The sequence below is a fragment of the Apis laboriosa genome, unplaced genomic scaffold (genome assembly GCF_014066325.1).
Source record: "Apis laboriosa isolate Shangri-la unplaced genomic scaffold, ASM1406632v1 scaffold14_cov150, whole genome shotgun sequence".
NCBI lineage: Eukaryota > Metazoa > Arthropoda > Insecta > Hymenoptera > Apidae > Apis > Apis laboriosa.
Window position 1 is genome coordinate 2,842,617 of NW_025221798.1, and position 17,830 is coordinate 2,860,446.

The 17,830-nt window shown below is 26.7% G+C and overlaps 1 protein-coding gene across 2 annotated transcripts; it reads left to right on the plus strand.

Annotated features, from left to right (window-relative positions):
* The first annotated feature begins 2,006 nt into the window (after positions 1 to 2,006).
* LOC122710602 (sodium-independent sulfate anion transporter-like) lies at positions 2,007 to 17,729 on the plus strand. Of its 2 annotated transcripts, none has more exons than XM_043928550.1 (11): positions 2,007 to 2,504; positions 9,896 to 10,306; positions 14,655 to 14,890; positions 15,052 to 15,253; positions 15,361 to 15,581; positions 15,745 to 16,090; positions 16,224 to 16,526; positions 16,691 to 16,836; positions 16,950 to 17,120; positions 17,286 to 17,439; positions 17,574 to 17,729. In XM_043928550.1, the coding sequence occupies exons 2-11, from the start codon at positions 10,114 to 10,116 to the stop codon at positions 17,609 to 17,611; spliced, it is 2,010 nt and encodes a 669-aa protein (XP_043784485.1). In that variant the 5' UTR covers positions 2,007 to 2,504; positions 9,896 to 10,113; the 3' UTR covers positions 17,612 to 17,729. The 2 variants fall into 2 exon arrangements, with proteins under 2 accessions (XP_043784485.1, XP_043784486.1); XM_043928551.1 differs by having other exon boundaries at positions 2,007 to 2,183.
* The last annotated feature ends 101 nt before the right edge of the window (positions 17,730 to 17,830 follow it).

The window sequence follows — 17,830 nt, forward strand, 5'->3', positions numbered from 1 at the left end:
CTTGGATTCATAAAGAAGGTATCTGAGTTTATCCTTAATGATCCCACGCGACTACCGACCGAATTATGTAACGTATATGTATAACTGGTAAATAGTAATTAATATTATCATGATAAAAGAATTTTTATTTAAAAAAATGCTTTCATTAACCAAGCATTTCAATAACTATGTTATAATAATTTTTGTAAGCCATGCTTTATGCTATGTCATGCTAATTTAGAATAATTTACAAATTCTTAATTTAAAATTCAAATTTTTCGAATTTTATTCATTCGTAGAATTTTTTTTATGCTTATTTATTATTAAATAGAAAAATATATGTTAATGAAAAATTATATAATATATGTTATTATGTTTAACACATGAAAAAACATTGCTCAACATTAAAGGAATGATGTGAGTAATCATGTGAGTAACATCCAAATTATTCATTACATCATTTTGATAAATTATTCTGGACAATTTATATTTACATAATAATGAATAACGCAATCGATCTGAATTAAATAATAATTTACTGATTAGCAATAAAAAATAAATTTTTCATAGTTTTTATTAAAATTATTTTTTCAAATATATATATATATATATATATTTTCGAATTCGTTGAATCAATTTTTTAGTAAATTAATTAAAAATATTTATCTTTAATTAAAAAAATAGTAAATTTAAAATGTAAAAATATATATATATATGTTTATTAGATGCAAATTTATCAATATTGTTAAACAATATATATATGTATTCGTTTTTAATTACCTACGAAGAGAATTCTTCGTTCTGACAGGAACAAGATTATTCTTCAAATAAAAAGAATTTACTTAGATCAAGAATTGTATAGAATGAATATAAATTTTGATTTTGTATCTATAATGTATCTACTATTTTAAAAAAATAATAATTAAAAAATATAAAAAAATTAATTAAAAAAATATAAACAATTTTTTTCAATTTTTTTAGTCTTCTATATTTTAATTTTAAGTTTTTTTATATGAAACTTATATGCATTTTAATATAAAAAGTGATATAAAGTCATTACATACTAATGACACTTTAGAGTATGATTTCAGATCTACGTATTTAGTAATCTGAATCTTGTTTAAGAAATTTAAACGTTATGTTTTCACCCTGCTAATTAAGAGACATCCTTTGATTCAATTTCTAATTTGTTTTTTTTTATCGCAACAACAATTTGAAAATCGTTTCGAAAATTATCCTTAACAAGCAAAAATTGGATGATTGATACCAATTTCAAGCTACTTCATAAAAGATATGAATTTAACAATAAAACTAATAATCTCTTCTAAAATTTACATAGTAAAATTTTTTATAAAAAATTTATATAAACATTTATATAAAAAAAATATCATATTATAAGATTCTAAAAAATTTATAAAATACAATTTTTTGTATTAAGAAATATTACCATATGTATTTTATCATTGAAATTTTAATGATAAGTTTGTAAAATATAACCTCAATTGAATAGTTTTTCAGTTTCATGTAAATAACAAAATCTGTTTATATTTCTTTTTTTTTATTTATAGGTTTAAATTAATAATAGATTTAAATTAATGTATATAGAAAAAAATATATTGATATATGATAAATCGTTAATTATATAATGAAATTAAATAAAGAGAGGAAAATTGAAAGAGTTCTACGAAATAGTTCAAGAAACAAGAATAGGTTTTTTTACATTATAGAAATCAATTTATCATTATATTAAGGAAAAAATACTCACCAAACAAATTTCGTAAGAATAGTCAAATCATTTTATTCACTTTTCTAAAGATATTTATGCGTTCGCGGGGATTCACATCTAATCATTCCTACTTTTTTTTATTTTCATTGCCTTTCAACACACGATGCTGGTAGTGCAGTGACCAACGTGTAGCGTGGACTGACTCAGAAGCACGTGACGATGTTTTAGGAGAGATGGGTATTAATGCGCAGACGCATCAGCGCACCGCGCAAAGGCGAATTCTTGGCTGTCAAGTTTCAGCTCAGGTGAGCGTTCCCTTCAGAGAGACTCGGGTGACGTTTGCAACGTTCGAACGTTTCTAAATATATCCGTTCAATTCGTATCGAACCTTAGCAAAGAATTCAACGAATATACAACCAGTGTTATTTTTTCATTTAAACGGTAACCTAAATTTTCGCGCAACAGGTAGAAACTTCTTGTAAGTATAACCTGAAACAAATTTTCAAACGTTTTTTACGTGACGGCAGTCGCACGTGGTAAAAATTTCTCGTTAATCGTTATAAGTTAATCGTACTTTCGATTTTTGCAATAACGTTGTAAAATTGTGAACGGAAACACGTTTACCGCGACGCCAGTGAACTCACCGCGAGTGTTCTCGAGAAAGAGGAGAAAAAAGAAACAGAAACGATCGTGGCATTCGCAAGGAAAACGACACGCCACTGCCAGTGGACGCGCTACTGGACATGATGGCTTTAGGAATTACAATTACCATGGTTCATTGTTGGCTGTGATGTGACAGGTATTTACGTATACCATTGTGTTTGTATAAATCGTAGATTCGAAAACTACGAGAAAGTGGAGTGAATCGAAAGATATTTGTAGTAGAATTTAGAATGATTTCGAAAAGAAATCGGAAGATTTCAGAGTACGAATGAAAAAACTATAAAGAATTTTCTAACGGAATTTCAAAATATTTGTCCTAATCGAAATTAGTTTCGATTTTTTAATGAAAGAAATTTTTTAAATAATTTATCAAATATTATTTGACAAAAACCACAATAAATATTATATAGTAATTTTAAAATTATATGAAAAAAATTACAAAAAATTATAAAGACATTGGAATTTTCTTTTTTGACGACTTGATATTCTGAGAATGTAAAAAGAATTGAATTAATTAGCGCTCTTCAGTAAGAACTAATTTCAATAAGAACTATTTGAATATTATTTATCTATCAATTACATTTGATTATTATGATTCTCTTACTAGTTATTGAAAATTTTCTTAGAACATTTTATATTATATGTATAATATAATATGTATAATATATTATATATATAATATAATTATAAACAACATTTTTTTATAATTATTATGATTATATATTACTAACTTATCACATAAATTTACAATACGTTAATCAAATAATAAAATAATAAAAGAATAAAGAAGAATTAAATTTCTAGATTTACGTAACAAAATATCTCAATAGATAAAAAAAATAGATCAAGGAATTTTTCTAATGCTTCGTAACGTTATGTATACAAATTTACAATATTAGTCGATATCATTGAGATTTATAATATGATATTCGTCAAATCGTTTAAATTTATAATATTCGTCGAAATCGTTAAGAGAAAGCATCATCCGCTTTTATATAGGATTATAGGCCTTCTAATAGACTTTCGCACGCATTTAGACGAACAATCACAAATACGTAAGTGAAACGAATGTTACGAATCGAATGAAAAATTTCACGTACAATTATAGTGTAATTATGAAAACGTGCGTAATTTAAAATGTAATAATAAAAAAGAAAGAGAGGCAACAGATCGTAATATAGAAAGTTTTATTAAAAATCTTGGAGCATCAAAAATGAAACATCAATAATTCGATATATCGATAATATCGTTAAAATATCGATTCGAATATATGGAATTATCGATCGATTGAATATCGAAATTTCTATTTTTTTTATTTAAATTTATTATTAGAAATCTTTCTAACAATTACTTATGAATTATCGATATTTCATTATTCATACATTATTTTCGATATATTTAAAATATATCGAATCGTTAGATCGATATCATTAATACGAATATAAGTAAGTTTATGAAAAAATATAATTTTTTAATAAATATTATTAATAAAAACTATTTATTTTATTATTTAATACAAATATTTTTAAATATCTTAATAAAAACTTTAAATAAGAAAAAACAAATTCTAATCATTTTTATCCATTAACGATGTCTTAAGGATAATATCGATATATCGAAAACTATCTAATTAATACGATATCATATATCGATATCAATAATCGATAATTAAAATTCTTTTCCATTGTTTATATTGTATCGTTCATTTTATTTTCTTTTTTTTTATTTCCTTTAAAATAATTTTAACGTTTAATTATATCTTTTAATATTGAGATCAAAGTTCTATTTATTACATTATACTTAAAAATTTATGAATCAGAAAAAAATTGTAACAAAAATGTATAATAATTCATTTTTTTGTAATTAGAGTCTAATTAGTTCATTGATTCTTTTCAAATAATAGAAGTTCACATACAGATACCCGAATTCAATTGGCAATATATTTAATTAGGATCTAATTAAGATATTTCTTTCCAATGAAATATATAAATCAAAGAAACGAAAACAATTGAATCATCTACTCAAGGAACATCGTTCCTTATACGATATTCGATACAATGAAAGTTCCAATATGTTAACGTGCGTGCTAGACATTCAAGAATTTAGTGGAATCAGTATTTAGGCCAACAGAAAACAAGATTAAACTACTTGTGTCAAAAAGAGAAAAGCATGGTGTCGGTCGATTTAAATCAAATGTTACTATGTCAAATATACGATATTTACCATGTTTCTAAATACATTAATTTCATCGATATTGTAGGTATATAAACTTTTTGAACATAATTGTTAGACTATATGATATTTTGCAATACTTAAGCAAATAATTTAAATAGTATATATATATACATTTTAGATAGATGAATAATTTAAAATTAACTAACTTGATTATCATTTCAGATATCAAATATCATTACTTATATCGGAGAGCTACATGGAACTTATTTAGAATTTTTATTTAATCTTATTCAATCTTTTGATTCGCTACTATTCATATTATCATAATTTATACTAAAACTTTCCATTTATTAAATTTAAATTTAATTTTCAATTAAATTTTATAAGATGGAAGAAGAACAGTAAAAAATTATTTTTCGTTTGAACGATATTTAATAATTAATGATCAGAGAAGGAGAATGCAAAATAGATCAACTGCAAATACGTAATAGACCTTCGCTAGCCTAATTACCGTCGTAAAATTAAAAAAATCGAAAGGTTGATCGTTCCTCAACAGGAATAACATGATTTATGCAACGGTGGAAAATCGGTTTTCTTTATTTTTTTTTTTTTTTTTTTAGGGCTCGTAAAATCGGATGCAAATGAGCGGAAATCCTACGAGAATTTATTTCTTTCGAATCCAATTTCGAGGATCATACTATCATTCCGAAGACCCGTTATCGCAAATTGCTCTCCGTTGACTGCATTCAACGTGGCGAGATATATTAAAGAAAATAACCAGCTATTCATACCATAACTGACTCACACCCGCGATATTTAAAAGAATTTCACGCTTCTCGGTATACATTTCCTTCATCGCGAATCTGAACGCGAATCGCGAATCTCGTCTCTTTAATTCTATACGATTCTACTTGAAACGTGTTGTTGATTATGGTCGCGGTTAAGGTAGACAAGTTTTTCCGATGAATTAACGTTATATTTTGAAAGAAATCTTTCGTCAATTTTTCGTCTCTTTTTATCTTTTCCAGAAGAGCAGAAAATATTTAATCTACATAGATAACACATTCACATTCACGGCTATTTTTTTATAATGGAAAATAGATTATTTGAAATTTTATTCGAATGATCGATCATTTAAAATTTCTTTTTAATTATTCATGTAACTAATTATCCGATGTTTAGTTATTCAAATGATTTATTATTCAAATACAGATGGATGTATATTCGAATTAATGTATCTAACAATTTTTGTATTTCCGATTTCAAAAATATTAATTTATTTTTTGTTATACATCTTTTATTATATTTTATGTTAAAAATGTATTCCTTTGTATAAATTTGTATATACATCGATATTTGAAAATTGTTTAATTGTTTCTCACGTATTGATAAATTTAAATCATTTCGATTGATTATTCGAACAAATTTATCCGAATAATTCAGATAATTCTGCTGTACTATTCTTGATTTTGAAAAGAATTTGAAAAAATTCTGAGATACTTATTGAAATTTTTATTTCATCAAAAAGTTTAAAAGATTTTGTTTTTGAAAAATAAAAATTTCTTCGAAGAGATTGTGGATCGAAAAATTTTCTTTAACAAAATATTCATTATTATAAAAATATCTCATTATTTGTAATTATATTTAATTAAATCAAGTAATTGCGGTTGTTACGCTACATAAATTCATAACAAATTTTCAAGTCATTCAGAATATTAATCAAGAAACACATCCAAGTCTAAATGTAACAGGAAGTCTTGTTTCTTTTATGACGTCAAAAAAATTTTCCAAGTTGTAAGAGAGAAAAGATTTTTTTATCCTGTTTTTCATCGAATGAAATCGTATATATATATATATAATAATGAACACATTTAAATGCAGGATGTGTGAAATGTGTATGCAATTAAAACAAATTGCTCATCGTTAATCTGGTTAGGAAACTGTTCGACCGTTTAGAAAGCCAATTCGGGCTTTCAGCAATAACAGATGAATTATTTAACACTTTCGCGAGATCATCGTCATTGTGTGATTTATTACGCGAGTGTCGATCATCCGAGATCGTGTTTAAAGTTTCGCGCGATTTACACAGAAAATATAAGAAACATATTTTGCGTGGCAAAATGTCATAAATCTTGCCACTAAATGAAAATAACTCGCGTTGAAGAGAAATTAAAATAAAAAATGATCGATTGATTAGTTTGTAAATGAAAAAAAACTAGTTTTTCCAGAACGAAGTGTCATAAATCTGTAATAAAAATGACGATAAAAAATTTTTATCTTTAAAATTAACACCATTTCACTTTCGAAATTTTTCTAAACGGTAATTCTAAACGCTTTTAAATACAAATAATGCGAATATAATCGATTCAACCGGATTTGAGAAACGATATGTTTAGATTACCAAAATAAGGGTTAACCTAACCTAAAATTGCGAAGGAATCGAAGAAGAAAAAAATTTACCAATACGTAGATAATATTAGTTCGATTAGTATGAAAGAGGAAGAGAGTTTTTTCGTTCGACAGTACAACAGTTTTAGCATAAGAGAACGCTCATTCATATGAAACGATTTGATGGTTCGAGAATTGTGTCAACGTGGTAATTAGATACCGTTAGTGTTACTACACTGCCTCATCGAGGAGTTACATTCGATCGATCGCATTCACGTAGTATCGTGTTAGAGCGCAATAACGATCTACTAGGCGAAATATATATTTCATTCGATCGAATAAATCAATGACGATTAGACGATAATTAGACGTGATAACAGTCAAGTATCGTCGATCGTAAATATTGTTCGTTCTTTTTTTTCACGATCGCAGATCATAAAAATAAATTAGAATAAATTATTGGTAATTGTAATTCGTGTTATACTGGATAATTTATATAAGATGTGATATAATATCTTCTAATTTTTAAAACTTACAATAAAATCAATGATTTGGGCGTGTCAAATAATAATAAAGTTTAATAGCCGAATTATTTTATTCGATATCGACTTTTATCGAATACTTAAAGATTACATTAATTACATTACGTATCAAATGATTATTAGTTCAAACTTGCAGTGATTAATATTCATTTCTACTAATTTTTTTTTCTTTTTTAAAAACTCGTAAACACAACTGAAGATATTCTTTTATTTTTAGTAATTAATTTTTTCAATTTCGTTAATAACATATATTTTCATTTAACGATAACAAAAATATCAATAATATTGTTAAAACAATAAAAATCATGTTTACTCTTTTAAGTAAATACGCGCTCTTAATTTGTGCAAGAAATGCAACTGTACTGCCACGTGTTTCTTTATCTATAACCATAATTCTATGCCTTTCAACTAGCGCATTCGATCAGGAATGTTGAATGAGAATACATACTAATCGTAACAAAGCCTAGCGCTCGTAGATACGAAAAGGACAAACAATTTGTGACGCAAAGGCACATTTTATCTTGGAATTAGTAATAAATAGGTTAATAAATAATTAATAATCATATGCGATCGTTGAACGATATTTGTAAATCGATATAACGAAATGAAGTAAGAAATAGAAGAAATGGAAGCACGAAATACGATTTTCCTAAATCTTTTAAAATTTTCAATTTCGTAAAAGTTTTTATATTGGAAAAATATTTGCATCTATTTGAATAATTATTTTAAACGTTCAATTAATATATTCATTAAAAAAAAAAAACAAACGAAAATTTTTTTATAATGTTATCATGTTTCAACAGTTATGTTAATTAAGACATAAATATTCATCTATGCATCTATTAATCATAAATATTAATATTATATACATTATAATTTAAAATCATTTTATTTATTTTATTTTATAATTAGACGATTATTAATTTTCGAATTCTAATGATATAATTTAAAATAAATAACTATCAATAGTTTACGTATTATTTTTGACGATTAAAACTTGAAAAATATAATAATTGATTAAAAATATAATAATATAACAATTGATTATATAAATATTGATTAAAATCAATAATAATTAATATAAAATTAATGCATAATGTTTAAATTATCAATTGTAAATTTATAAATTATCAAAATTAATTGAAATTGCAATTAATTCAAACTCGATTTTTACCTAACCTCAAAATGCATCAAAATCAAGAATCAAGAATTGCGCTAATACGAATTTCTCCGAATTATTACTGCGAAAGTAATATTTATATCAGTTTTCGTAAAGCACGTTATGTAATGTTAACGAACCAGCAAAATTTTACGCGGTATACGGTTTTTCCACTCTTACTCGAGAAATTGTTCGTGCAAAGATCCATATATATAATTTCGAATCGAATTTAATTTAAAATTGATTTGATGTTTTCAGAAACAATTTCCTTTGAAAAAAAGATGGAAAAAAATTTTATTAGATCAATTATTAAATCAATAATACAAACGAATTTTAAGTTATTTTTTTTTCGAACACAAAATATAAGTATCATAAGTTATATCGAACTAATGTATTTATTATTTATTAGTTGATAATTATACGTTAAAAAAAAAAAAAAGAATACAATTTTTTTCGAGTTTAAAGCCTCGTTTTCGAATAAAATAAAGTTTGAAAAATGTAAGTGAAATTGAATGATTAGATAAGTTGATTATTGGTAGAAGACTATTTTACATAAGTATATAAAAATAAGTAAAGAGCGTGGAATAAAATTTTGTCGTTTAAACGAAAAAATCGTACTCTACTATTTTTAGAATAATTTTGATTTACTTTATTTCACTGGATTATTCATGTTTCTTCGATAATAATATAATAATCCAGAAATATCTCATTATTTCTTTCTTCTATAAAATTTTGCATTTAAAAGAAAACGAAAGGGAAATAAAAACGAATATAACTGAGAATAAAGGGATGGGGAGGGAGAGGGGAAGTAATATTACGAGAAGATAGAAATCCTTGAATTTATCCCCTTACGAACAATAAATGAACGTATAAATCAAAAAAAAAAAAACCCTTTTTTTTTCGTAATTCAACCACGTAATTAGAATTATCATAAAAAAAATTTAATTTCCATTCTTTCGTACGATACGAAATATAATTAAAACCCACCAATGTGTATTCACATTCACATATCCAAAATATATATATAAATAATTCTCACCTTTGACATAAACTAGTAAGAACTATTCCCTATATTCCCGTCACTACGAGATGCATTACGAAATTTATCCGAGTAAAAAAGTTGGAGAACGAATCGATACGAAAAACCGGCAAGAAGAAAATGATTATTTTTTACAATTGGAAAGTGAACGGAAGAAAATTGTAACGGTAACAACCAGAAGCTAGAACGATGAATTAATTAGAGATATATCTTTTATTTTTCAGGGTCGCGACGCGTACATACATACATAATCGAACAATGGAGTCTCTATGAGCCTCGTCCCTCCTTCAAGTTTCCGCTTCCCTCCAACATCCCTTGTATCTTGATCTCAAAAAAAAAAAAAAAAAAAAAAAAAAAAAAAAAAAAAAAAGAAAAAAAAGAAAAAAGAAAAATAGTTCGATCTTTATCTCCCATTTCATCGAGAAAAAAGATCATCGTGAACATGTCCAAGTACAATGTCCAGGACGTCGATCTCGAAACGGGGAAGCAGGTTCGGTTAACCGGATACTGCAATGCCGCCTTCGAGGATCCTCTTCGAAGCAACAACAACGATCTCGATCAAATGCCCGAGTTCGAGAACAGACTCAACAATATTCGTGTTTGCAATCAGGATGATAAAACCGTGAGCAACGATGGTGAGTCTTTTTTTCTTTCTTTTTCTTTTTTTTTTCTCTCGTTGTTATTAATAAGATAAGAATATACGCTGTGTTCGATCGATACGAGGCAAAAAGTGAAGAAGAAGATTCTTGGAAGCAGAATAAAAGAAGGATATTTCGTTCGAAGCTTTGTTTTTTGTTTTTTTTTTTTTTTTTTTTTTTTTTTTTTTTTTTTTTTTTTTAGTTATTTGACAATTAATGGATGGATGGAAATGGTTTGCTCGCGCCCAAGGATATTTCTTTCTATTTTTAATTATTATCGATAACTGGAAAAAAAATAAAGCCTCGAACGAAATTTTTCTTTTTCTTTTCCCACTCTTGATTTTCGTCTTGTTTTACCTCGAACAATCATCCTTTCGATTTTCGTTGAAAATGCGATAAAAGTTTCGATATTATAAACGAGAATTCTGTCGTAATTATCGTTTTTCATTTTCCATTAAAATCGAAGTTAAATTCTTATTTCACGATATTTTTACATTCGTTGGAACGCGGCACGTGTTTTCTGCATTTTGAAATCTTTAATAATGTTTTCGATTATTCGAGGAATTATTAATTCGACGAATTTAACGATTCGTCCACGTGAACGAAAATTCCCAGTTGTCGTAAACGAGGAATACAAATATTATCCATAAGTAATCCTAAATTTACAATATGATCGATTATCTGATTGATTAATTAGTCGTATTATTACAAATTATCTTATACATATTTCGAACTTATTGTGCTCTATCTTTTAATCTCGATGAATTATTCATCGTACGATATATAATATAGAATGACCTTTAGAGTGAAGTAAAAATAAATTATATTTGTTTTTACGTTTTTAAAATTATTAAAATATCGAATTTGCTTTCTTAACAATGGCCATGAGACTCGATATTGAATTTTAAAAATTGTTTATAATTGCTGAAACGAATAATACGATTTTACGACGTTCTTATTGCTTGAAATCAATCATGCAAATGAAACTAATTACAATTTCATCGAAATTAACCAATTTTAATCAATGTTATCTGTAATTAAAAAAAAAAAAAATGTTAATCGCCAATAAATTACAACGGTAAAATTACTATCCATTTTTTTTAATTCGTCGAGAATATTTTCAAGAAAATTCTTCCATTCATCTTATCTGTTTTATCATTTCAAACTATTAATAATAATAATAATAAGAAGAAGAAGAAGAAGAAAAAAAAATCATCTTTCTTGATCTCTCGCGTTTTATATTATATCTCGAAGGAACTTTTGCGTTATTCTTAAAAAGACATTTCTTTTGCGAAACGTATGTGGGACAGAAGGATTTTACAATTTAATATCGATGAATTTTTTTAACGGCCAACCTTGATTCCCATTCTCGATTTAAATTCAATATTCAAAGTGGATAATTTCAAACACCTGATAGTCACAGGTTTATCGATTAAGAATTCTACGACATGCAAATCGCGAATAAATTATAAGGCAGATTACGAACGGAACGAAATAAATCTCCATCGAGGCAAAAGCGGATTCTTCGAGGCGTTTTTTTACGATTATTGTAAATCTTAAGCCTGTGTGCGCTAAATCCGTTTTGAGATTCAATTTTCCAACGCGGGGCCATGAGAATATTCATAAAAGAAGAAGAAGAAGAAGAAATAAAAAATGATCGTTTGATAATTTGATAGATGGAAAAGTATCGATAACGACCCAACAGTTTAACATTTTGATTATATCAATTATTCTCTCGTCGTTTTAAATTGTTACGCTAGCTGTTAATTTTTCTCTTTTTTTTTTTTTATGATGCAATTTTGCGATTGCGATTTTAAGATTATCAAAAGAATAACATGGAAATTATGAGAATAAAATTAATGTAGCGGTTCTTTAAAATTTCTTTAAAAGTAATTTCAGCCTGAGCTTATTGATTATTGAGAATTGAAAAATTGTTATTTTTGAAATGGGAAAATATATTTTAAGAATTAATTAAGTTATCTTCGGGAATTTACCTTATTCTCGTTTTTCCTTCTTTGTCAATAATTTTTCTTATCGAAAATTTACACAAAATTTAAATTTACTGGTGCTCGTGATAATGCAAAAAATACAAAATATCCAGGCATTGAAGAAATTTACATAACTTTTTTTATCTTTCCAGAGATAAAAATATTATATTTTATCATTGGTGAAATGATTGGATTCGTTCTGTGACGATTTTTAAAAATTGGAAAATTTGGACGATAAAATAAATCGACGTCAACAGTCGGTTCGAAACGCGAATCTATTAAATTAACGAGATATATTTTGATTTTAATAAAAGGAAAAAAAAAACGCAATTCATCTGATTACTTAAAAAAAGGAGAGGTCACGGGTTATTTGAATATTTCGAAGGCTATTTTATTACTAGTCGTATCGTATAAATAGAAAAAGTTGGGAAACACTAAAAGTTAAATTTTCAAATGACGTCAAAAAAAAAAGTATCGTGAGAAAAACGATACTTCGCTTAATACGAATTCTTATGAAACGGATGTAAACGAGGGGAAAAAACTTGGTATTGCAAATTTTCCTCAGTTCAGTTTTGTGGTTAGGCCAAGTGTGTTTAACAACGAAAAAATTATTCAAAGTTATGGATTTTTTAAATCTTCTGATTCATTTCGTTCCCATTTGCGAAATAATGACGTGTAATAGGAAAGCGCTTCTATTATTCTATTCTTTAAGTTTTTCCTTGATACAACCTGTTTTAAAAATGATAATGAGATTTCGTTAGCTCGTAACACTTTCATTTCAATAAACGTATAAGAGTCTTAAATAATACTATACGAGAAACTTGTTTATTTCGCGATAAAAATTAAAAAAAAATTTTGATTGAAAATAATGATTTTTATAAATAATTTGTTCGAATTATCCGAAACGAATTATTCGATTGAAATTTGGAAAATTCATCATTACCGTTTACGTCTGTCGATTGAGATATCCTCGAAAATTTCGAAATGATATATAAAATAATTCAGAATTTATATTACTGTTTCGTAATAACTTTCGCAATTGATATCGATGCCTTGCGATTATCTTTTTAAAATGAAATTTTTAAAATTACGTTCATTTTTCAAGCCGAACGATATTGAAATTATTTTTAATTGCAATTACTGAAAATTTTCTCGATTTTATCGATTAATTTTTAGCTGAAATTCTAGAATCTTAAAAATATATCTCATCTTTTTTTTTCCCTCTTTTATTTAATTTTTCAATATGTAACAAAAATTACTTATATTTATTATTACTTATATTTTCGCGAATTCGATCGATCAAACGTTAATACTCCATACGATTTGTCATTGTAAGAAGAGCCAAAGAAAAGCCAAATAATTTATAATTCTTTGTTAAAATATATTAAAATATAGATAACAATTTAGCAATAAATAACGATATAAGAACGATATAAAAAATTCTCTTCTCTAAACATTATCTTTTTTAACGAAATAATTGAACGAAATAACTAAGAAAATATCAATTAATAGAAAATTAAAAGTTTAAAAATTTTCGATTCATTTAATTCTAATTTTCTGCAAAAAAAAGAAACGAGCAACATTCGATCCGGTGAAATTTCATTTAACGTATGTAATGTCGATTGAATGGATATCATTTTTATTCATTGGACAATTTATATTTTCCTTCAAACATCACGTGCTGTACGCGCAGAACCAGTTAAACCTGTCTAACTTCACTTTTGGACGCAATTATCACCAGTTATACGGGAACTACAGCACTATGCACACTCAAATACATATTATGGTAATCCTAATATCCCGTGACTCGAGTCAGATGCCTCGTGGCCACACGGTTTTCTTTTTATTCCGCTATCTTTTTCCTCTTTTCGTCGTACTTTCTAAAATCGTTTATTTAAAAAGGTCGTCACGCGATCCGAGGAATCTACATCGTTATTCCACACACGTGTTAACTATTTTCCTACACGTTTAATTATACCGTTTGCCCATTGTAAACGTTTCACAGCTTGTCGTGCAATGATCTTTGTTTACATGTGTATTGTCGTTTCGTGCATTAGATATCGGGAATACCTTTCACGTTAAAATACTTGAAACGTTTTTACACTTTATGTTTTTTCGTACACTAAAGATGGAAGAAAATGTGAAAATTCTATATGCTATAAGATTTTTTATAATTTTATATGAATGAATTATTGAAGATTACTTAAGGTGAAATATATATAATAATTAAAAATATTGTAAAAAGAAATGAAACTTAATTTATAAAATATGATAAATTTTCACTCTCTTATATTTCATCGCTCGATTATATACAATTATATTTTTTTAATAATAAAAAATGAAATTTTTTTTTCCAGTTCCTCAAAATCCTGAAAAAGATCTATTATGCTCTTTAGGAAGGAAATGGGTGTATCAACGAATCAAAAGATCGTGCAAGAAAAAAATGGTTTACAAAAGGGTACCTATAGCAGCGTGGATACAAACGTATCGTAAGGATTACATAGTAAGTGATCTCGTTGCTGGTATTACCGTAGGCCTTACCGTTATACCACAGGCGATAGCTTATGCGAATGTGGCAGGACTTCCTTTGCAGGTAAGAACGTTTATTCTCTCATCTTTCCAAGTTTTATTTAAATATCATATTAATGTTTAATGTATATTATTTTTTATATATATTATTATTATCATTATTTTTTTTAATATTGTTTATTTGTTTTTACATTATTCGTTCTAAAATTTTCTTTTTTTTCGTAGTATGGTTTATATTCATCTTTTATGGCATGCTTCGTGTACACTATCTTTGGATCCTGTAAAGACGTTCCAGTTGGGCCAACTGCAATTATCGCAATCTTGACGAGAGAAACGTTACAAAAATCTGATTTAGGGCCCGATTTTGCGGTTCTTTTAACATTCATCTCTGGTTGCGCGTGTTTATTAATGGGAATTTTACATTTAGGTATATTATCGATCATTTTTCTATCAAATATATATATATTTTTGTACAAAGAAATACTTTAAATACAAATATTATTTAATAAATATTTATATATTTTCTCTTATCAGGTTTTTTATTGGATTTCATATCAGGACCAGTTTCGGTCGGTTTTACATCGGCAGCAGCGATAATTATTGCTACTAGCCAAGTGAAGGATATTCTAGGCATTCATATCGGCGGTAGTAAATTTGTCGAAGTATGGCAAAATATATTCGAAAAAATTGGAGAAACAAAACTTTGGGACAGTGCATTGGGTATCACTTGTATAATCGTACTACTTCTTCTTAGAGTTAGTATCATCATTGAATGTAAAATAACATGTACAATGTAATCTTTATTAAGTAAATTTTTAAATAAACATTTAGTAGTCTAAACTATTTAGAACATTATCTAATAAATAGATATTTTTTGTCGTAAAAATAAAATAAGTAAAAATTTTTTTTTTCTTGCAGAAAATCAAAGATATACCATTTATGCAAAAAGCGGCAAAAATGTCGTCGAGAGTACAAGTAATTATGCAAAAATCACTTTGGTTATTGTCCACGGCACGAAATATTCTCGTGGTCCTCGTTTGCGGTGTTATATGCTGGCTTTTAGAAAGTCACTTAGGTTCCTCACCCGTTAAATTGACGGGCCACGTTAAACAAGGACTTCCGGAATTTCAGCTACCACCGTTTCAAACCTATCACAAGAACGAAACTTATAACTTCGTCGATATGGTTTCCGCACTCGGTTCTGGATGTCTAGTCATTCCTTTATTGAGCCTCTTAGAAACCATCTCTATTGCCAAAGTTTTTAGTGAGTTTTATGTCATATGTCTTGTTACGCATATAATAACAATATAGTATTATATAATGATTAAGTTTTTATCTGTAAATTGTATTATGTATTATAAGATCTCGTGTAAAGAAAACATTATTATTTTTTATAGATGAAGGTAAACCAATCGATGCGACTCAAGAAATGTTGGCTTTAGGCGTATGCAACGTTGTGTCAGCTTTCGTTTCTTCCATGCCCGTAAGCGGTGGCCTTAGTCGTGGTGCCGTAAATCATTCATCCGGAGTGAAAACGACTCTTGGTGGTGTTTATACTGGACTTTTAGTACTTGTATCACTTCAGTTCCTTACCCCATATTTGTACTTTATTCCTAACGCCGCCCTTGCTGCAATCATCATCGCGGCTGTCATTTTTATGGTGGAATTACACGTGATTAAGCCTATATGGAGAACAAAAAGTACAGTTTAAATATAATGTTTTTAATATTAATATTTTTAAATATAATGTTAATAATACACGATAATACTCGTTTATTATGAATATATAGTAGTTTTAAAATTTTACTATGAACAGATACTTTTCTGAATATATTATACAATAAATAAATAAATTTCTTTTCAGAAATTGATCTCATACCAGCTGTGGCTACATTTTTATGCTGTCTTTTTATAAGACTTGAATTAGGTATAGTAATTGGTATCGGTATAAACGTTTTGTTCCTACTTTATGCTTCAGCAAGACCATCGCTACGAGTTCATAAAGATACAGTAAGGAAGTTTTCATATATACATACATGATATAAATTAATGATCTTATTCATTTTTTTATAATGAGAAATCATATTGTTATAAATATATATACAATGTAATATTTATTTTAGAGTATCAACGGCTGTGAATATCTTGTCATAACGCCCGACAGAAGTCTCGTTTTTCCAAGTGTCGAATACGTGCGGGCTGTAATTAGTAAGCAAGGTACAAAACAGGGAACAGCGGTACCTGTTGTTATAGATTCTACACATATCCAAGCAGCAGATTTTACAGCTGCAAAGGTACATTATAAAATGTTATAATAGAAGATGGAATAATATAAAATATAGAATAATCAAAAAAAATATTCAAAACAAAAAAAAAAATTATATATATAATCAAGATAGAAAATTATCAATATTATATAATTTATTTGTATATTATAATTTATATAATTCATTATTTAGGGAATTAAAAGTTTAACGGAAGATTTTTCCAAACGTGGACAACCTTTGATTTTTCATAATTTGAAACCGAGTATTATTGAAATTTTCAAAGGTGTAAAACCTTCTGGTTTGAAATGTAGTTCTAGCGAACTTGAACTTAACGATTGTTTGAAAGGTAATTAATTAATTTTATTTTTATATAATATATTATATGATTAGATAATTGATTTATTAATAATTGTTAAATTTTATATAGATGTGTATAATTTAGATTAATTAAACTAGTATAAAACTTTTATTTATTTTCAGAATTTTCAAATTCGTCAACTACTATGAACAGGTACTGATAATATTTAGACTTTTATAAATTCCGTCCCGGAAGTACTCCTTTTTTTTATTTTATACATATCAGTATTATATTAACTCGAAAACGAACAATATAGATAATATTATAATAAAGAGGAACAATATGTTTTAATAATTATTGTAATTAAGTATCAATTAACCCTTTGGATACAATATTACATTATACGACGATATTTCATGTATGTAATTTCACATAAATA

Bases quoted from the DNA above. Each gene is read 5' to 3' on its own strand.
- LOC122710602 (XM_043928550.1), top strand. From the start codon at position 10,114: ATGTCCAAGTACAATGTCCAGGACGTCGATCTCGAAACGGGGAAGCAG. The intron at 14,891-15,051 runs GTAAGAACGTTT...TTTTTTTCGTAG, and splicing joins TGGCAGGACTTCCTTTGCAG to TATGGTTTATATTCATCTTT. The intron at 16,527-16,690 runs GTACAGTTTAAA...ATTTCTTTTCAG, and splicing joins GCCTATATGGAGAACAAAAA to AAATTGATCTCATACCAGCT.